Genomic DNA, 22,073 nt, shown 5'->3' on the forward strand with positions numbered 1-22,073 from the left:
CAGTGTCCTGGTTTCAGCTGAGATAGAGTTAATTTTCTTTATAGTGGCTGGTATGGGGCTATGTTTTGGATTTGTGCTGAAGACAGTGTTGATAATACAGAGATGTTTTAGTTGTTGCTGCGCTAGTCAAGGACTTTTCAGCTTCCCGTGCTCTGCCAGGTGCAGAAGAAGCTGGGAGGGGACACAGCCAGGACAGCTGACCCAAACTGACCAAAGGGCTATTCCATACCACATGACGTCATGCTCAGTATATAAAGCTGGGGAAGAAGAAGGAAGGGGGGACATTCGGAGTGATGGCGTTTGTCTTCCCAAGTAACCATTACGCGTGATGGAGCCCTGCTTTCCTGGAGATGGCTGAACACCTGCCTGACCATGGGAAGGAGTGAAGGAATTCCTTGCTTTGCTTCGTTTGCGTGCACGGCTTTTGCTTTACCTATTAAACTGTTTTTATCTCAACCCTCAAGTTTTCTTGCTTTTACTCTTCCGATTCTCTCCCCCATCCCACCGGGGGGGAGCGAGCGAGCGGCTGTGTGGGGCTTAGTTGCCGGCTGGGGCTAAACCATGACACCAGTCAGAAATGGGTACTGGACACAAACGTGGTTTTTATTTTTTAACACTGCAGCAGGCTTTGGAAGATAGGGAATAGCGTGCTACCGTGAAAATGCCTGGTGTCAGTTTTCTACTCCAGCTCTGAGACTAAAGCTTTGCAACACCTCTTTAATTTTTCTCTTTGGCAGTGATTTCAAAGGCTCATTGTTTTTCTCTGAGACAGTCTCCCTGTCCCCTCATCTGTCTTTGAAGGAGTGAGGCACACATAGGCCCTGAGATAAAACTCTCTACATGGGAAACAAGCAGGTTTGAGACTTCTTTGCTGCCAGATATATTGCACACACCCAGAGAGGCTCGCAAATGTCCATAAGGGATCCCATGTCTGCAAGCTGCAAAAGTCTTCAGTGTTGCTGCAGGTACATGTGTGTGTGTGTATATATATATATATATATATATATTTCTTTTTTTTTTTAAATGTAAGTACATATGTCTGGGACCTCTTATGTGTGGGCGGCTTCCAGGCAGTCACCACCAGGATACGCTCATCCGCTGCCACCTGATTGCAGACAACTTCTTTTCTTCTCATCTCATTGAGGGAGAAGCAAGTTTTATTCCAGCCCTTGATACAAACCCTAAGTGAACTACTGATGCTTCATTCGCCCCACCATTCATCCATCCTGACAAAAACACTGCCAAGAAAGGGCAGCGAGGACCAGCTGATGTTAGGCTATTAGGCTATGAAGAAATATAATAAAAGTACAGCATTAAGCTGTTCCTCAGCAAAGAAGATACAGCTATTTTAAGTATCAACTAAAGCTGCTTATTCACAGGGTCCCTGTAAAGTACGAGATGTCATAGATGAAATGCTTAAAATGGATGTTTAAGGAAGGCAGCAAACCAAACATTTACATAATCTTTAAATATTAATATTTGTAAATAATACCTGAACATCTGCTAGCTAGAACGAGGTCACTGACATGGAAATAACTCCCTAAGGGTCATAACAAATGCAGTCTATTTTAGCTTGTGGAGGCTACTTTGAACATCGGCAAAGCAAAAATCTTTGTCATTACCACTGCACCCAATAGCTTGTCTCTAATGGGCTGAGAGCAGGCAAGACAACCGTGCTTACTGGGCTGTTAATAACACAACTTACACAACATTTGCTTGCTCACTTGCTCTTTATAAAGATACTTTTTCTTGAAAAACCCTTCACCTTTCTCTAATGTTTTTCTTCCATTTCACTCTGCGCAACCCCAGCCTGCTCTGTCCAGTGCTCACCGCTGTGCTGGGCTGGCAGCTTGCTGACTGTCCTCTGCAGACCAGCAAGAGTCACCGTGGCCACGATGAAGCAGCTACGGACCCCATCCCCTTTTTAGCTTAAAGTTCAGTGGCGAAGTTGCAGACTGGTCCACCAAAAATGTTGAAGGTTAACAGTTCCCCGTTATTCCACCGAGCTCGGGAACCATCACTTTTACAGTACGGGGTTTCTTTATAGTCTGATGTTGCTCACAATCTCCCTGTGATATTATTTATGTTTTCCACAGAGGAGTTGCCTTTCCCACCTGCACCATAACATCCCAGGCCCAATCCAATGCCACGGGGCTGGACTCTCCATTAGATGGTGGTCCTTGAGCTGCCCTCAGAGAGCAGAGAGGGTCTTAGGGCAGCGACCAGTTACAGTCGCATGTGTCCCACGGGCTCCTCTGCTCCGCTTCAGCAGTACAGAAGCCTTTTATCCTACGCAGGTCAGGCCACATCAGCTTGACTGGCATTGCCGCAGCAAAAAACTGCAAGGACTCACAGTGCATAGCAAATCGCTGTGACTGCCTGACGAATAACGTTACAGAAGAAAATATAAGGTAATTATATTTTAATTTTTTTTAAACCTTTTTAATTAAAAAAAAAATCTAAGGTAATATAAGGAAAATATAAGCTTTTGTTTTCTTTCCTTTATATTTTTTTCCATTAGACTTATCATTTGTCTCTAAAAATACACTGCATAATTCTGCAGCTGTGCAAGAACCTGTAGCACCCGAGCTACCTCCATGCGTGTGAATCATGCTTTGCAGGGCTGGAGCCTCAACAAAGTTGTTGCCACGTTTTGTTTCTTATCATATGCAACTTCAGTGCGACTTTCCTAACGCCCCTCCTTTGTCCCAGGTAGCTCTGCAAGATAAGGAGGTTTTGAGCAAAAATTACAGAAACACTGCGTTTTTCCTTTACAAAAAGTCATGTTCTCACCAAAGGCTGTTAGGATATTTCTCAATTTTATAAATGTTACTCCAAGTTTTTACACTCTAGCAGTTTCCTAATGCTAGATGGGAGGTCACATAAGAAAACAAGACAAGGAGGAGGTTAATATGCAGTTACATTAGCACTGGAACTAGAAGTTACGCATAGTGTAACTATGTGTGTCTGCTTGGTGGGAACTATGCACAAAGGTGTTCCTCATGGGCTCTGTGACATTGATGAAAATAGTAAAAATCTGGTCTGTTTACAGAAATACAGCGCGGTGGTGACACTGGACATCAAAACCTAAACCATCAGCACAACAGAACAAAACCCCTCAGCTTCCCCAAAAAGCACAGGCATCATGTCCCTGACATACATCCAGCTAGGAAAAAAAAAAAAAATCACAGTGGCTCCCCAGCTATGTCCAACCAAGTTGAGGGAAGGAGTCCAGATCTCCTCCCAGAGAAGCCCTGACATCCCACCCCATCAACCCCAGGAGCCAGCAGGTCTTTTGGCCAGGGTGGTGACACCGAGGAGAGAGTGGCACGTCCAGTCTGTCCACATCAGGCATTCAGAAGTCATCAGCCAAACTGCAAAAAGTGAGGTTGGCTTAAAAAAAATATTCTGAAAACCCAACATGGCACCCTAATCTTTAATGATTTGGGTTTCTAAGGTTTTTGATGAACATGCTTTGAGGCTTTTCTCTGCTACCTAGAAGACTAGTAAGATTCCATCTCTGACACTGACACTGATTTTTGCCCACCAAAGGGAAACCTTGATCCCTTCCCTTTGGGACCAGCAGAGTTTGTCACTGACTTGACTAGCCGGGAAAACCATTTACTGTTAAAACCAACTCTATTCAACCTAGAGTCACCAAGATAAATAAGGATCCCGCAGCTGCAGTCTCTCTGAGCTGGCTATTTTTCTCTGCTTATTCTATTCCCTCGCATTTTAATATGATGAAATACGGCTTGGATGGCACCCTCAGCGAGACCAGTTTAGCGGTGACTGCTGTCTCATGAGCTGGCAAAAGGCAAGCATTTGGGATTCTCCTTCTTCCCACTGCTGTAATTTACAAGCTGTGCATGGTCCCGTCCACTCAGTGCCTGCAACTGCATACAGCGCATACTCTATCTGTTCTAGGGGCTACCAGCCTGGGATCCTCTGTGCTTTCAAACCTGAGCCTGCCTCTGCACTTTGCTTCTCCCCTCTCGTTTGCTCCAGGAGAGCCGGTAGAACAAGCTGTGACGGTGTGCTCCCCCCCGCCCCAACCTCACCTTTATCTCCCGTAACCTGCTCAGGTGATAACCACCAGTGGTGGTCGTAATGGATGCATCTGGTCGTGATGGCTGCATCCGGCTCAAAGTGGATTCGGGAGACAGATAACAATACAATAGCCAAGGGCTAGTGTGCGATGCGCCCACCTAACCACGGTGAAGAAACTAAAATCTGTGGTTGGTATGCAAATATGAGTCAATCATCTTACCCCCATAAATAGTGAGCAGCCCAAGAGCCCTTGGAGCTCTCCTGCACGGCCGTGGGCTCCACACCAGGATCTTCCCTTGAGCAGGGATGCCTCTCAAGGTTACTCCTCGAGGTTGAGAGATTCCTTGCTGCAACAGATCCTCGGTAAGTGACTAATAGCATGCTAAACTTTGACATCTTAGCCAAGTGATATAAAGGATTGATTGCACACATATAATCCTTTAGACATAAACCGTTGACCAAGTCTGGGACTAGGATTGGATCCAGTCGCACCTAGACTCCTCTCTGAGAAGGAGTTTAGAAAGCAAGGGGATCCTTTTTTGAACCTCATGACTCAACAGGAGGGTCTCCCTGACAGTTTTGTCCTGTCCTCTATGTGGTAAATAATCAAGTGTACCTTGCCATCGAATCTTGTTCAACCACTGTCACATTTACCATTGATATCAATGAAGTATATTTTTGCTTCTCTCTTATGAGTGAAGCGCATCACTCCGTCTCTGACACAAGCACGGTCACCTCCCGATGTGATCGGGGGTGAGCAGAGATGGTCTTCAGCACCAGAAACACCATCTTCTTTTCTCTGAGAGAAAAGGAACAATTCCAGCACAGGCACCAGCCTTGCAGTAAGGAGTGAAAAAGATCAGAGGAAAATGTATTTGCAGCCAGATTACTATATTATAGTGGTTCCTATCTGAAAGTAGGAGAAGAATAAAGCCAATAAAAAGTTACTGCTTCAGAAGCAGCCACAGGAGCTTTCCACACTGCTCTCTTTTAAGGCCTTGGGGAGGGAAGAGGAGAAGGACGGAGGATTTACAGGATGGGAAGTAGGGGGGACCCTCTGAGCTTATAGCAGGACAGGGCATACCTGGTATTTAGGGACGTATGTACACTTTAGTGAACTCACTCAACAGAGCATGATATCTAGTTCTCAGCGTCTAGTCTTCTATTAGGAAAGATGAAGCATACCAAATCAACAGTCCATCTTCACATGTGTGAAACCATGCAACCTCCTATGCCCCTTCAGAAGACAACATACAATCTAGTGACACAAATCAATGATCCCATTATTGGAAGTGTTCAAGGTCAGGTTGGATGGAGCTTTGAGCAATCTGATCTAGTGAAAGATGTCCCTGCCCATGGCAGGGGGGTGGACTAGATGATCTTCAAAGGTCTCTTCCAACCCAAACCATTCTGTGATTCCGTGATAAAGCACTGCTGTGCTAGGCAAGCCATGTAGGACGGCACACGATCACCGATATCCGTGACGGAGCAACATGCCAACAAATAAAGCCAGACTGAAGGTAGTGGACATCCAGCCAAGACCTCACAGATCCAGGCTTTGCCAGAACAGAAGAATGGAAAAAATAAGCCTAAAAAGTCAGGTAAAGAAAACCAAGACCAATAAACAAACAAACAAACAGGAGACTGAGTCAATGAGATGGCTGGCTGGACAATCCTGACAATGACCATCTCCTCCTGGAGCCAAGAGGATTTAGGTCAGTCCATGAAACCAACCTCACAGCTCCCTGGTCTTTTCATCTTTCAGAGGTCAGGTTCCTTCCCAAATCAACCCTGCTGAAAGGCTCACCTTCCAAAAGAAGCAACCTGGCAGGAGAGGAGATACCAGCAATGTACCGGCACAATCTCCCTTTCCCATACCAGAGAGTGGAGCACCAGTATCCCTGTCAAGGAGATACCTGTCTGGAGCAGGTGAGGGGCCTGAGGGCAGCTCATTCAGTGTCACTTTTACAGCCGATTCAAAAAGGAGCAGGCATGCCCAGTGCCTCCAGAGCCAGCTCCCAGACCTCAGCCCTGAGCCTCAGCTGCACGCCCGGGCTTGTCAGATGTGCTCACACCAACCCCAGGGAGATTTGCCTATGTTCCACCCAGAGGACAATTTAAGGCAAACTCTTCAACCCCAGAAATAGCAGATCAAGTTTACCACTGATTATCAAAAGAGTTACCTCCAACAGGCAGGCTGGACCGCAACTTGTTAGTAAATTATGGGGGGGGAACACTGGTGATGACACATTTTGCACTCTGGATTTTGGAGATATCTAAGTTGTGAGCATGGGGACAGCGCTGTGCTGTCAGATCAGCACACCTGCACTGCGGGGCGAGAAACATCTTTCCAGCTACGCCAGGAACGGGCAGGTCAGAGGAGCTCTGTTCTACAGACTGGGTGCAAAATGGAAAACACCCCTGTGACCCACTGGACAGGGAGATGTTGCACTTCATCCTAGAAGGCCAGATTGACAAAGGATGCAGTATTAGTCATTCAGCAAAAGCTGCAGAAAACTCTGTTCTTAGCTCTGGAGGGGCTTGGTTATTGATCTAATCAGAAGGGGGATTTCCATGCTGGTATACCAGCACATTTTTTATTCAAGTACTCTTTTACCTCTGCAGTAGTGAGCTTAGAAAGACCAGGCAAGCATGTTCCTGTAAGTGGGTAAAACAGAAGACAGAAGTGAAGGTGATGGAGGCCTCCCCTCCTGCTCTTCTGGTTGCTTTAGAGAGTTTGAGACAAGATTTTATCTGGACAAAAATACTCCGTTTTCTTCTAGCAATGATGGGATGTGGTCCACCTAAGGAGTTCTTTACTTTGCAATTTGATCACATCAGCTGAAAAGGTCATTGCAACTTCACGACTACAAGTGAACATTAAAACCTGCAGCTTGTTCATCGTCTCAACAGTGAAATACTTACCAGGAAGGTCCGTCCTGAGCTCTGGGGAACACTAGCCAAAAAAAGAGCCAACTTCAGCAACAGAAAGGAGTGTAGGAGCTGTACAGAGGACTATGAGGTGAGGATGAGGCCTCTGACTTGCCTTGAATATCTCCTGAAATCACCCAAGTCCTTTCCCTTCACACTGGTGCATCTGGCCAGAGACTTTTTTTTTTAATTACATGATTAATTAGATAATTAGATTACTTTTCATTAGATGAGCATGAAATCAAGAGAACCGTTTCATTCTCACCTCCAAACGCCGGCCGCATGGTGAAGTCATGGTCATCAACCCTGAGAAGCTGCTCCGTCTTTCCTTTCCAAGTTTTGGTCACGTCATGGTTCTTCTTATAGATGTGACTGCAAAAGACAGCAATAGTGTTGGTCTGACGTCCCTGCGGCCCGAGTGGCCGACTTCTGCCTGCACGATTTCAGGGTCCCAGGAGTGGCAGCCCTGTGGGCACAGCCCCACGGAGGGAAGCGGGGTTGCTGCCAGCCCCACGGCGTAGGGCAGCGCGGCAGCCCCAACGCTGCCTCTCCACAGCATTAAGTCAGACCTGGCCCCCGCTGTGGGCAGCCCTGCCATCTCAGCCGGCTCCAAGATGGACACGGTGCTCTCTCCGCCCTGGACACCACAGCTCCCGGGGCGGCTGTGAGGAGAGGCTGAGAGCACAGCATCTCACGGAGGAGCCGGGATGCAGCAAATGTGACAAGGCACGCAACAGCAGAAGCAGCTGACTCTGTCCTACACGTTACCCAGCCAGGATTTGGCTGGGTACCAAGGTGACATTATCATGAGAAAGCTCTTTTTGACGGTGGTCACGCAATGTCATACACTATTCTGAGACTATCTGCCCCACCAACATCAGCTGAGTACCAGCAGTTTGCGTGGACAGAGGGCTCGCTTTGCCTTTTGACTTTTAGCAATGACAAAATCACCCGTTTCCCTCCACAGCAGCAGGAAAAGAGGGGTTTTATCTAAAGAAGCCAGCAAGATCTGCGATCCTTCACTTTTCTGAATATTAAGGGGGGGAAAGTCCTAACCTTTTATTTGAGAGATCATATAACAGTAGAACAAGGATGACAACAAACCCCTGAGAAAAGTGTAAGAAAGTCACTAAAATGGCATAAGTGGGTAACAAAACAGCAAACAGACAGATACTACATGGACTTTCGGAAGAAAACGCAGATCAGCATCCCTGGCATTCCCCAGCGGTGCAGGAAGGACTTGGCCCATTAAGATTCCTCAACCCCTTTGCTCTGGGCATAAGAACTGACAAAGCTGTAAATACTGCTGCAATTAGCTGTTTATCAGCAACTTACTAAAAAGAATAATAATAAATAGAAAGAACTTTATACAAAAGGGTTTGGATTCATTTGCCTGTGTGGGAGAAATATTACTGATAGTAAAGAAGAAAAATCTTGGAGGAAAAATAAAGGGACTACTCTAGTAGATACAAAAATGAGGGTGAATTAGGCTTAAAATCTTGGTCAAAAATCCAGAGCCTAGAAAACCGTCACCGCACACATAAGTGTGGCTGTGGAAGGGCCATGGATGTGCTTTATGGTCATTAAAATACAAATCACGATGAGTATGAGCAAACTGAGCATAAATTGCAAATCTGGAAGTTTCCCATCAGAGAATTCAATTCAGAAAAGAAACGATAAAACCTAAGGGGCGTTGATAGCTGCTGCTAACACGCATAACCTGCTTACTTTAATAAGGAGGTGAAAAAGAACCCACAGAACTAAAAGAATTGTATTAAATGGATGTTTTGAAGGAATATAAGCCCTTGCGCTCCAGGGCACATGCTACATAGGAAAACGTGGATCCCCCTTCCTCAGTTTGGGCTCCTGTTTAAATCGGGATGTCGGAGCATCTCTCTCCCTGCTGGCTGTAAAAAAGAGCCAGCTGAGGCAAGTGCGCTCCCAACACAGCTGCATTAATGTTTACCTAAAAGCAGGGGGATAAACCCAAGCACAGCCATTAATGGGAATGGTTGGAGGCAAAAGTTGGGCTTCTCACTGCTTGCTGCAGTGGGAGGTTGTGTTTCTTTGCAAAGGTTAGGGCTGCTGACAAAGTGCTCCCCTTGGCAGCCCGCTGTATTGCCTCTGCTCCTGAAAAGCTGGCAGACCTTACTGTGAAGAACGTCTTACTGAGAAGAATGATCTTGCTGCGCCTGCTTGACTGTAGCCATCAGGGAAAGGCCTAAGTACCGGTGCACATTCAATCAAATCTCTCTACTCAAAGAATGGGGGGGAAAAAATCAAGTTAAAAATCCAGTAAAACTTTGGACTGCATGCTGTATGAGGAAATACTATAGAAAACCCTGACAGTATTACAATGCCATCTTGTAAATCGATGGCACAGCCCCACTGAAATGCCAAGCTCTGATCAATTCATTTAAAAATCATCAGCCAGCAAACAGCACACAGGAGAGTTGCTAAGAAGAAGTCTGTGGCTGCGGAGGCTTCAGGGGGCTGGCTGGGGACACCGACACTGCCTTCGGAAGAAACCCGGTTTTCAGGAACTTCCTGAGCCAGGGGTTGCATTTGATAGCCAGCATTTAATCATCAGTTCATGCCCAGTCTTTCAGGTATGCGACAGACGACTCGGAATTTAGAGAGGTCTGTCATTTAATTTTTAAGCAATTTAATCCATTTACAAAGATCTTGTATAGAGCTATTTTTAATGACAGGCCGTCTACACAGCCTTTGAAATGTATAATAATTATTTTTGTCAATTTAATCCAAAAGCAAGACCGAGTCTGTTTGGAAAAAAGCCGTTCTTTCTAACAGTGTGTGACACCAGCTATGCTGGTATCTTCTGATCCTCTCCAGCAGGTATCCCCTGCCACCCCCCCACTGCTTGGCATAGGAAATACCTCATTGTCTGCAGCAAAGGCGAATACAGCCGCCAGCGCCTTCGCAGAGCTGAAGGATGCACGAACGCTCCTGCCCATCGGGCGCCTTTACTGACAATCTGATCACCGGTATCTCATAAATCCTCCCGGAGGTACTGATGGTCTTTAGCACTTCTGATTATAGATTTGTCAGGGTTTCTTTCAGCTTTACGCACTCTCTGCAATTCACCACTACGCACTTAAAGCCACCCATCTCCCTTTCTCTTTTTTGCCATGTTTTTCATATATAATTTTATCCCTGTTTACACTTCACTCAAGTGGGATGAGTTTGATAAAACTGTCTTCTGTGAGGACTTGTTCCTGTCTACAGAGGAGAGAAGGGCACAGGTATCTCATTGAGCTTCTGTAAAGGCTTTTCCATTATTGCCCTAAATTTTTTTTTATATTTTCCTTTCCAGTCACTTTTATTCAGAATTGGTCTCAACTGCATAAAATAGATCCTTTTTATATTGCCAAATATATCAAAGAAATTTAAATTTTGACGGCATGAGAAATCACAGCTAACAGCTCAGCAGGACTCAAAAAAGCAGCAGGTATCTATGCAGACATTCAGACCTTTCCAGAGCAAGATAAAGAACTTATAAAATTGGAAACAGTCCTCGTGCTGTATGGCGTAAGGCGATGGCGAAGTGGTGAGCCTGAAAGAAAACGTGATCTCCATCCGGAGCACAGTGCAGCTGCTGGCAGGCAGGGTCCGGGCGGTTTCTGCACCTCCCACCGGAGAATTCAGCACTGACTTCGGTCACAAGATGGTATCTCATGGTCATGGGACATTGGGTCCTATTATCCTATTTCCTATTGGCATTCAGAAAAGTATTTCTAGTTTCAGTGAAAATCTTACTGCTCTTCAGTATATTCTCTGGGAAAAAAACCCCAAAACTTATTAGTTGAAGGTGTCATTTACTTTGTGTAGCAGCCACAGCAAGCTGGAGGAGGTGCACACTGTGTAAACCTAGCACCAAGAAAGGTACAAAACCTCCTGTTTTTCTAACCAACGAAGCATATTACTGCTGCAAAGATCCCCTAGAGGATAAATGAAAAAGAGAAGGTACAATAACAGTTTATGACTGCCATAACAATTAACTCGCTCCTAGATGAGCATTCCAAATTTATTATCTCCATTACGCTATGAGCGTATCCCACATAGATGTGTATCTTTAATATTAATGTACATGGATCACACAGGATCAGATATGGCCGAGAACTTTCTGACAAGCTGGGAACCTCAAGGTCCTCGATTTTGGGGACGTCTCCTTCCATGGCCTGTCAGGGCCACCAATTCAAGGGCTTGACGAGTCCCGGCTGCCCAAGAGGCCCTGGTAGCTCCACAAGAAGACAGGTTTATCCTGGTTTACATGGATGGCCACCCCAGTCCCTCTTGTTCTCAGAGCCGCAGGGGAGAGAGACTCTGTGGCCCTGCCTCTGGATGTAACATGCTCCACACTGACTCATCTGTGGGTTTATGCCTGGAGCAGGAAGGAAAGGAAAGTGACTTTCCTTGCCAGATTTCTAGAAAAAACTAAATCAGACTCTGGAAAATGATGGACACAAAGTCAAAGGATGTGCACAATCACTGTTATCATACGCATTAGGAATATTTCATGGTCACATGCCCAACGCACCATATCATCTATTGCTTAGGACCCTCCATTTTTGCTTGGATTTATAAAGTATGGGTCTTAACCAGAAAAAAAAAAAAATCTGTTCTATGGTTGTTCATATTTTTAGCTCATTAGAGATGAATGCAGAATACATTTGTTCTTCACAGTAATAAATGGAGCCTTTTTTTAACCAAGCATATCCCAAACCCTGCACTCCTTGCCTCTTCCTACATCCATCCAGCCCAAAGCCAACAACAGTAACACAAGAAGAAGGTAAAATTCACAAGGATGTTTCATGCAGAGACACTCCCTCGCAAGGCTAAAAAGCTCAACCTGTTATTTGCACTATTTCAGGGCAGAACTATCCAACCTGCCTGGCTGTGCCCACGCCCCGCGCCACTTAGGACGTCATCTTTGGCTCGTGAAAACAAAAAACAATTACAGGCCCTCCTCACTTGTGAAATCAGTGTAATTCGCACCCGTGACAGCAGAAGCAAAAGTAAACCAGCGTGTTTAATTGCAGAGGTACAGCACTGTGAGAACGCTCAGCTTTCCGGTGTAAATAGGCTGCTTGGGCAGTGAATGCTGCAAAGAGCCAAATGATGGAGATATGGGGGATAGCGGGTCTAGCCAAGGGAGCCAGAAGCCTGAAGAGGCAGGAGGCACGACTGTTGAAGAGGCAGCGCCGAATGCAATGCAGGCTGGTGAGGAAGCAGCGTTGAGGCTCTAAACGTCTCAGCCTACGCAGACAACCACACAGCTGCAGCACAGGCAGAGCCGGCAGCATGAGCAACAGCAGAGAAGTCATAACTGCAAACATGAGCCACAGCTGGAGCACACAGCCAAGGCAAGGCATGAGGTTTGCTTCTCAGACCTGCTGTTGCCATTTGCGTGTGCGTGTCTCTCCCTGCTTTTGTTTCACATTGCTATTTGGCCCTGCTGTGACGCTGCCGCGTTGGTGAAAAAGCCTCAGGAGACATCAAACCTTGCCCAACTAGAGGCTGTGCAATGCCCTGGACTTGAACCCCAGGCAAGCAACACACCTGTAAAAAAAATGGTTATCAACATTTTAACTCTTAAGCCACCTACAAACATTGTATCTTCTGCAAAATCACCAGAAAGCAGGGGGGATCAGTAGGGGCTGGGAGGTATCAGGGGCCAGAAGACTTGTCTGCCGCACCTGGTTGAAAGTTGGGGGAAAAAATGCAGCCCCGCGAGGCAACGGAGAGAGCATGGCTGCCGGCAGCAGCCGTTGCAGCAGGGATCAGCAGACCACCTGCCCCAGTGGACTGCTGTTTGGAGAAACAGTCTGTGGGCTGAGGTCCGAGCTGCCATGCCCCGATAGTCTACTTCTGCTTCTGGGTCCCAACCTAAGGCTGGCATGTAGCGTGTCCTGAAAATTACATCTCTAATGAGATACTCCAAATCACTGACCACTTCCAAAAACCTTGGCAGGAAGCCCGTAGCTAACAGAAGCTCAAAGCCACTTCCATTTCAAAAGTGCTGTGTTTCTGCTGGTTGAAGCATGAGGCTTTGCGCAACTGTTAGGAGAGAGGAATAAGCAGACTCGGAGCCAGACTGTGTCTGTCTGTCCGGTGCAGAGGCCATTGGAAACACAGCATTCACGGGCACAATCGAGATGGCAAATGTCTCCCGAGTCCTCTCTTCTAGGACAATTTATAAGAATAAACATTACCAGAAGCACTACCAGCAATTTTTATAGAGCAATAAATATTAACAAAAGCACTATTTTTCAGAGTTTCTCTTTTTCCGTGTGGAAATTCTGTCCAGACGGATAGTCTAGGAGGACTACCAGCATTTGTTTGCAATTCCTGAGATGCAGCCACCATAGAGCTACTGATGAGTACCCCGAACTGTTTCCAATCCAGTGCTGGACGTGCCAACAGCACTTGCTTGGCACTCACAGTAAGGCTGATGCTCCGGGGAAGCGACAAGCAGACATCCACACGCATTGTACAGTCAGTACTACACACAGCAGGTCTGGCATGGCCTGGCAGCAGCACACAGCTCCCTGGAAAATCCCGGCTAGCGACACGGCAGCACAGACGATGGCCCATCCAACACATACACCTGCACCTTTCCACACTTACACCATCTCCTCCAGCACCAAAGTCTTTACCTCCTCTCTGGAAATTTATTCCCTGGTGTGTAGGTAACGCTGGGGCCAACATCCCCTGCCCAGCAGTCACTCGGGTGACTGATGGGTTTTATTTTGCAGTTCATTTATCACTTGATTTCTCTAAAGCAGAATGAAATGCAAAATTTTTTAACCCACAAATCTTGTTAGTTATGAGCCCTTGGCTTCGTGCACCATTCGCCAGCTTGTACATGAGCAAAAATGCTCTCAACTTCATACAAATAGGTGTCACTCAATCCCTTCACCCAGTTTTGTAAGAAAGATAAGAGACAGGGACCGTATCCCTGGAAAATGTAAAAAACCTACCATCAAAGGACAAAGCCAGGAGCTGCTACTCCGTGAGCACACACCCATTTCCTACGCAAAGCCCGGGCTCTCCAGAGCATAACGCGAAGCTGCTCCAGGCAATGGTCAGGGCAATGCTGCACAGAGGCAGTTGCTTCTTTAAGTCATACCTCTGCTTTGTAGAAGAGTTGCATTATCAGTGCGGTGGGGGGTGCAGGAGTAAGAGAAAATGAAACACGACATAGTTGCTAATTAAGCAAATGTTATCCATTCAGCATGCTGGGTGAGGTACCACTCACAGAAAAAATAATGCATTACAGTTCAATATTAATGTAAAACCGGGGGAGTAATTAAGGATGCACAGGCAACCCTTAACCTGGCATTTCTTAATTTGGGTTCCTACCTCCACAGCCCTAACCTGGCTTTACCATATTCCTTTCCCATGAAGGCACAGGCTCAAGAACTTCTCTGTGAGCACTGGGCAGACAGCTATCTCGGTGCCCGCGGGACCAGTTACCCCAAGGCGGCAGAGCTCTATGGGTAAGAACCTCTCTACAACGTTCAAGTAACGAACTACAGAACTGAAGATGTTCTGCACTTGCACAACCCAAGCGAGCTTCTTGAAATCAATATCAAGATCTTCAGATCAGGTTGATGTATCACCTTAAAGGACACAACATCACACTTACCAAATGCAGACTCCCAAACATAGGAAAAAATTTTCTCGGCTAATACATTTACTGTAAAATACATTTACTGTATTTCTTATGGTCAGTCAGCAAGAGGAATACTAGGCAGAAGATGTTATTAAAAAGGACACTGTTTTCATTTCTCTTACATGATCAGAAAACCAGCATAGGAACTGGTTTTAATTTCCTTTTACTAGAAGAGTCCACTATTCATTGCTGGTTTAGAGACAACCGTACTTTTTTTTACATAACTGGAAATTTAAGATATCAGTGTCATTGCTCCGTACACTTTTTTTTTTGCAATATTGCAGACTTCTCTGTATTTAAAATGTCATTCCCATTTAATAGCCCCATATACTTACTTTTATATACTTTTAAGTAAGTACATTGTTTGCATAGAAAATGTAAATATAAAAGACATATAGTTCCTCAGGTTCTACCTGGCTGGAAAACTGTTCATTAAAATCCTTATTACACAGGGAACCAAATAGTGTCAGTCATTCTTTACAGTAAGTTCATCTCTATAAATAATTTTAGCAGTGCTTTGATTTCCACTCTATCACAACTTCACAAAAACAACAGCACTGTAGAAATTGTAAATTATTTTTGCAATGTTTAAATAAAGTACGAAATATTCAAACAACTTATTAACCCAGAGAATGGCGCCACTTTTGAGTAAAGTCACGTTTAAAAGAAAGATTTATAGTACTTTTTTACTTCAAAGTAGATGATCTCTACTACATGTGAATGGTTTGCAAGCAAATGTTATTGTTGAATCCCCCATATTGCCCAGAACAAAGACTTGGAAAAAATTACAGAGTTAAATGAAAGACCTCATTCAATAATGGAGACTCTGTGGAAATCGGTGGCAAAACTTCAGTTGGCTTTAGGATTTCAGGCTCAGGCCCTACCCGTTTCAGCTTTATAACATTTATGTCACTAAAAGCGTATGCTACTGTATGTTTCAATAAGTAGTATAAATCTGAGAGCATATTAGCTATTCTTTGCTTTTGTGGGGGTTTTGGCACAAAAGAGTTCATTTTCTTCACAGTAGCTAGTTTGGGGCTGTGTTTTGGATTTGTGCTGGAAACAGTGTTGATTGATAATACAGAGATGTTTTAGTTACTGCTGAGCAGTGCTTACGCAGAGTCAGGGCCTTTGCTGCTTCTCAGCCCACCCCACCAGCGAGGAGGCTGGGGGTGCACAAGGAGTTGGGAGGGGACACGGCTGGGACAGCTGACCCCAGCTGGCCAAAGGGACATTCCATACCATATGGCGGCATGCTCAGCATGGAAAGCTGGGGGAAGAAGAAGGAAGGGGGGACGTTCAGAGTGACGGCCTTTGTCTTCCCAAGTAACCATTACGCGTGATGGAGCCCTGCTTTCCTGGAGATGGCTGAACACCTGCCTGACCATGGGAAGTAGTGAAGGAATTCCTTGCTTTGCTTTACCTATTAAGCTGTCTTGATCTCAGCCCCCGAGTTTTCTCACGTTTACCCTTCCTGTTCTCTCCCCCATCCCACTGGGATGTGTGGCTGTGTGGGGCTTAGTTGCAGGTTGGGGTTAAACCACGACATTTCAATTATATCACAACATTTCTTTGTAAAATGGTCAAGTAACACCACTTCCCATAAAATAAAAGTGTTGACTGTTAAACCAAAAAAAACCCCAAAATAAATGAAAATATGAAGGTTTACAGCCATAGTGAAGCCACTTAATAAAATGGATTAAGCCAATTTTATTTTTGAGCCCTTTGAACAAGCCCTTTTGAGCCCTTGTAAGATATAATTGCCACTGGATGACATAACTACAAAAAAGGTTAACATACTTTGGACTGACAGGTTTGGAAGATTATCTTTTCTAATGTAAACCTCTGGTCAAATCTCAGCAACAGTAAATCTAATAAACTTTACTAAGACCTTTAACTCTTACTTGTGCCTTTACTTTGACTTTAAAATACTTATTTTTGTGAAGCTTCCATGTATTTCTTCAAAATATATTTTTCATTTTACAATCCCTGGATAACTTCCAGGGATTTATATGTTATTAATTAATACCACACATGCTAACCAACATCTCCACCTCCAATTGTTAGAAAGTAACGTGCGATTTCATGTGAATATAAGTAGCAGAGACATTCCAGCAAGCAGGGTAAATAACCTGCTCTTGAAACAGTGCTGGAACATGCAGATTTGCACGTCTCTATTAATTGCAACTTCTCTGAATTCTGTCGTTCACATATGGGGCTAAGAATATATTTACCAAGCTGAAGTGGTCAACATATCCGTAAAACCCGCCTCATTAATTATCATTAAACATGTCCATTTACAGTTAAAACTGAATATAGTATCAGACACTATGCAAAAAACATCTATAAAGCTGTTTGCACATACAATATACACAAAGACACTGACAGGGCAGACTTTTACGGCTACGTAATGTATTTATAACACTACAGGAAGAGAAACATATGTGTTTTAAAAACCCTTACCTTGCCCTCTGCACCTCCAGCTGGCTTGTCCACCTCCTCCTCCTGTGCTTTCTGCTTTCCACAAGGAGAACTAAGCAAAAGATTAATAAAAGGAGTTTTGCAAAATAAGGCATCTTGCTGGAAATAGGAGTCGGGCACTCTGCACGCCAGTAACCTCCTGCAGTACAAGTGCCCCCGGGTTTAAACATTGAATCAACTCTAATTCCGGCGTCGCGTGTTTGTCGGCGATCGGTGGTAGAAACGCTGCTTCCCCGACGCGATGTTTTCGACAGGCTTTCAGGGGCTTCTCAAAGCTTTTCCCTCCTCACCGCTTAGTGATTGGCCATTACTCATGAAGTTTGCCTCACCAAACATTTCCACTGGGTCCTAAAGGATATTTACTAAAGCCATTATATAAAAACCCGCAATTCCGCACGCCGGCTTTTTGCTCAATCCCCTAATCTCAGGACAGTGCTATCCTTCTGCCAGACTGTGTAAAACCGGGCTGTCCCTTTTCATTAGGCTTCCCAGATCTTCTGTTCTTTCACATGGCATCTTTTGCAACTGGAAAGCGCCTGTGCCATGTTTCAGACACGTATATCATCGTAAAATGTACATATTTTGATAGGTTTATAGCAGTTGAGAGTTTATTTTCCAATTCAGTCTGGCTCTTTATGCTGTTGAAGATAAAAGATGAGCTATTTCCTCTGAAAATGATGATTTTATTTACTGTTAACTTTTAAAGGAAAATTAAAGCACAGCAACCCCCACAGTGTCTATACATGCAATAGATTATTTACATAAATCAAGTCACCATTAATATTTATTTATTCAAATAGGTATTTGCACAATCAGGCATTTTAACTTTTATTAAAAAAAGGTTTGAAATAAAAATTAAAAGCTACAAAGCAGCTATTTCTTTAATCACAAGGAAGAGGCTGTTTTCAGAAACCAGTTGAAGCTTATTTTCTCATGGCCCATTCAAAGGGCAATGTAGACCACCTCTTCGCAGAAGACTTAGCTGCTTTACTAATAACCAGTGTGTGGTACAGGTACGACAGCAAAAGTTTGCTTGGCACAGCAGTGAGTCTCTAGGAAAAGAAAAGCACATTCAGAACAAAGCTTCCAGAGGAGCAAGCGGGTCAAAACCCAGAAAAACTGTCTTTTGGGTCAGACCTCTTCCAGAACTCTCTTCTGTGAGCCCAGGTTTGCCATACTTGAACAGAACAGGTATTCAAGCAGCATACCAACTAGGAAACAGGATCTGGGGAGGTTTTTTTGCGTTTTGCGGTTTGGTTTTTTTTTATTTATTTCTAATGAAATAAATATACAAATTAGGTAAAAACCACATCAATTAATATAATGACATCAAATTGTTCTGCAGCAGAATGTGTAAGTAACTGCTGAACTGGCTGAATGAACTACATTTGTCTGAACTGCTTAAGAAAACTATTTTTTGATCTTTGTTCTATTGTACCAGCAAACAAGATTATCAACAATTCTCAAGTGCTAAAAAATAGCTCAGTTTTTGGCTTTTTTTAATTTCCACATCCCCCTTAGACACACAATGGGCTTTCCTTATTTTAGAATTTGTTATAGCTACTTTAATGTTTCAAAACACTAATACATACTATATTTAACAAAATTTAGGAAAGCTGTAGGTAGCTTGATAAATACTTTCTGAGAAACAGGATGAGAATCTCACTTACATCAGTGCTATCATGTTTGACAGCAACGAAATGAAAGTTAGCTAAATGTCATTGTCTTTGAAATAAACATGCTAGAATACATTTAAATCTGATCAATAACACAAGAGGAAAATTATTCCACTGATTGCTTTCTTCTGCTTCACTGCAATACTTAAATATGCACAGACAAAACCTCTCAAAACCCGAACAACTGTAGGTCTATTGCTTGTATATGTGATTGCACAGCATTCACGAATATTACCAGTTGTTTATTTTTTTAATAAACTAATAATGCAGAAAGCCTCTGGGTCCAATATTGATTTTAGGTTTAAAAAAAAAACAAAAAACAAACAAAACAAAAAACCCAAACAAAAGGCCATGTGATACTTTAAACATAACCGAAGACTGGCTTGAAACTCTTTATTATTACCAAGGTTTTAATAAATATTTCTCTTAAGCATGTTCATATAGATGAGAGTTTAAGTATAATAAGGTTTAAATTTTCTTTAGTAAATAAAACCACGTATGAAAAATTCAGTTCAACACATTATGTATATTTCTGGTATAATTAAAAGACAATAGCTCTGGGTAAATAATTATATTACATATTTATAACTATTGCAAGAATAGACATGTTTATATAATCTTCAAATTTAAAAAAAAACAAGATATACAATTGAGAGTATTAGAAGAGGACATTCAAATCTTGCAAAAGATTATCCAGTCTTTCTTCTGAAAAAAAATAAAAATCAAAATAATGCAAGTAGTTTTCTGGCCCCTTCTTTCCTCCCCTACTCCTTTCCCTCTCTCACACACACAAAGCAGCATCACAACCAATTCGTATGTGTTCCCCCTCTAGAAATGTGTCATGGTAAATAAAAGTGGTTACAAAACCATATCCTCTCTTAATTTAGGAGTTCACTGGATAAAAACACATAGTAGTGTTTCATTTTGGAATTCCTTCTCCAATGTCAAATCTTATACTAACTTAGATGGGGTGATTAATTGCATTAATGTTCCATACAAAAAAGTGAATCAACCACTTTTTAAAATTGTCTTTTTCTAGTTAATAAATTACTCAAATTGACTCCCCTCCCACATGCCTTAATGTTACTATTCCACTGCACTGTTTCTCCAAGTATCTAGTGGGCACTCAATTAATACTTGTTGTAGTTAAATGTCCAACTTCGCTTTTCTTACAAGTAATGTATCTGTAGGTACATTAACATTCATAAGGACTTAAGCGTAAATACAAAAAGTAGCCTTTGTAAACAGTTCTCATGTCATACCCAATACAGAATGTTCAATGAAGCATTCAAGCCACTGCTGTTACAACAGAAACAACCTTATAACTCAAATATATACTCATTAGCCAAACATATTCTACGAAATATAAGAGCTGCCAGTGCAAAAGTCAGAAGGACAATCAGAACAGTTGATCCAGTGTGGTTCATGTTGACTCTTGGTTGCTGCACTCGATTAAAGTCAGTTGAAGACGGAGCCCGTCTCTGACTCTGCTGCTGGGCACGGCGCTGCCGAGGACTCATAGATGTGTTAGTGGACATAGGCGGAGTATGCTCTTGACTGGCTGCTGCACTGCTACTCTGAGTTTCAGACTAAAAAGGAAATATGGAGAGTTGTGAGGCAAGACAACGCATAAGATTAGTAAGGAATAAAATTAGGACTAAAATGTACTCTTCAAATAATTGTTAATACTGGAAAGCCTGATAATACATGTCACTAGTAGCTACGAGATTGTTATATCCATCATTTTTGTCCACACGCTGCCTTGAGAAGTCTATTTCAAGCTGCAAATTAGCAGTTCTAAGGACAAGAAAAGTCTGAAGAAAGTCTGTCAAACAATATTTCAATTCTAGATTCGTTCCAAATCAAGATATTTCAGATATCTTTGTCTAGGATTTGCTTAACTCTTCGCAGTTCAAGACATCTTTAATAATCCTCCAGATAGTTAAGTCTCTGAGAATTTGTAATGTCACCTATACTGAAGGGGAAACAAGTCGGGGAGTGCAAGAAAGGCAGGAGAGAAGTCCAGAGAACTCTAATTAAGCAATGCTGCACTGCTTCCTGTGGACAGCGGGGTCCAAAAGTCTGCTCTCATCACCAACACCGGGAAAAATAAAACAAAAACCCTGAACACAAAACACCCAAGTGATTCCAGCACAAATTATTGAGCACTGTACCTATGCATGCACATACCTGTTGCCCTCTACTGGTCAAACGTCAGTCTACCATTATATGTGGTAAAAAAATAAACGTTGGCAACTGGTGTTCGGCTCAAGAGAGTATTATTCTAAAGAAAATCATTAGTCGGTTTGTAAGATTGAAACGATGGGTTCTGATATTCCACCGGCCTAATCCTGCTTGCAATACTGAAAGGCTCAAACTTCCAACGTTTTAATATTAAAAATAGTGACACAGCACAGTTGTTGGAAATAAAAATTTTGACAAGGTTCAATTTTAAAGTGTTTTAAAAAAAGAAGATCTGAAAAAAAAAGGTTTTTTTTTTTTTGAAGTCTTCGTTTCACTTCTCAGAACAGTTTGCAGGTATTCCCACTTAAAGCAACCTGCAGCTATTTTCCAGAGTTAGCTTTCCCTCCCCCCTGCCTTCTAAAAGATTGATTATCATTACAGCAGGTAAAACTAGAATTCTGGACTTTTTATATTTGCTTCCAAGCAAAAGCCTTTTAATGGACACAGTATCCATAACCCTAAGCACTGTTTTGGCCAGCTACTATATCCACAAAAGATATCCTTTCCATATAGGACCCATTCCAGGCAGGGAATGTCCTCAACTGTGTATCAGGTTTGATGACCCACAAGACAGTAAGTAGTACTTGGTCCCGTGACTCTTTCGCCACACATTCTGCATGTGGGAGAAGAATCTCCAAACTTTCACCTAGTTAGTGATTTAACTAGCCCAGGGAAGAGACCTTCCTTTCCTACCTCCTCGGCATTAGCATTTCCCACTGTTTATTATCACCAAGGAGGTACTGATGTAATTACTTGCCACATTTGACAACTTGCCTGTTTACATAGGTTTCTTGCCTAAGCAAGCAAGCAGCTTGGGTAGCTTCAAAGAAAAATGTTTTTAAAAGATTTATTTTATCAGCAGAGACAGCCAAGAACACCATGAGCAGCTTGCCATGATTTCCACTACACTGCAGAAGAAAGTCATTCTGCTTCATAGCGAACCTGCTTGAAAGCTCCTCATGCCAAGGAAAATAAAGACTTAGGGAAGCTCAGCC

The 22,073-nt window shown here is 43.3% G+C and overlaps 2 protein-coding genes across 3 annotated transcripts in view; both read right to left on the minus strand.

Moving 5' to 3' along the window:
• LOC142408185 (gamma-aminobutyric acid receptor subunit rho-2) overlaps positions 1–17,328 on the minus strand; it is a 39,626-nt gene extending 22,298 nt beyond the window's left edge. Inside the window, exons 1-2 of the mRNA XM_075498354.1 lie at positions 17,141–17,328; positions 7,247–7,353 (exon numbers count right to left, since the gene is read on the minus strand). Of these exons, the coding sequence (XP_075354469.1) occupies positions 7,247–7,353; positions 17,141–17,328 (295 nt within the window). The remainder of the gene's footprint in view (positions 1–7,246; positions 7,354–17,140) is intronic.
• Positions 17,329–18,410: 1,082 nt separating this feature from the next.
• The window catches only part of UBE2J1 (ubiquitin conjugating enzyme E2 J1), a 29,573-nt gene continuing 25,910 nt past the window's right edge, over positions 18,411–22,073 (minus strand). For both annotated transcript variants that reach the window (XM_075498360.1, XM_075498359.1), the window contains exon 8: positions 18,411–20,423. In XM_075498360.1, the coding sequence (XP_075354475.1) occupies positions 20,154–20,423 (270 nt within the window). In that variant the 3' untranslated portion in view covers positions 18,411–20,153. The remainder of the gene's footprint in view (positions 20,424–22,073) is intronic.

Source organism: Mycteria americana, chromosome 3, assembly GCF_035582795.1.
Source record: "Mycteria americana isolate JAX WOST 10 ecotype Jacksonville Zoo and Gardens chromosome 3, USCA_MyAme_1.0, whole genome shotgun sequence".
Classification (NCBI taxonomy): Eukaryota; Metazoa; Chordata; class Aves; order Ciconiiformes; family Ciconiidae; genus Mycteria; species Mycteria americana.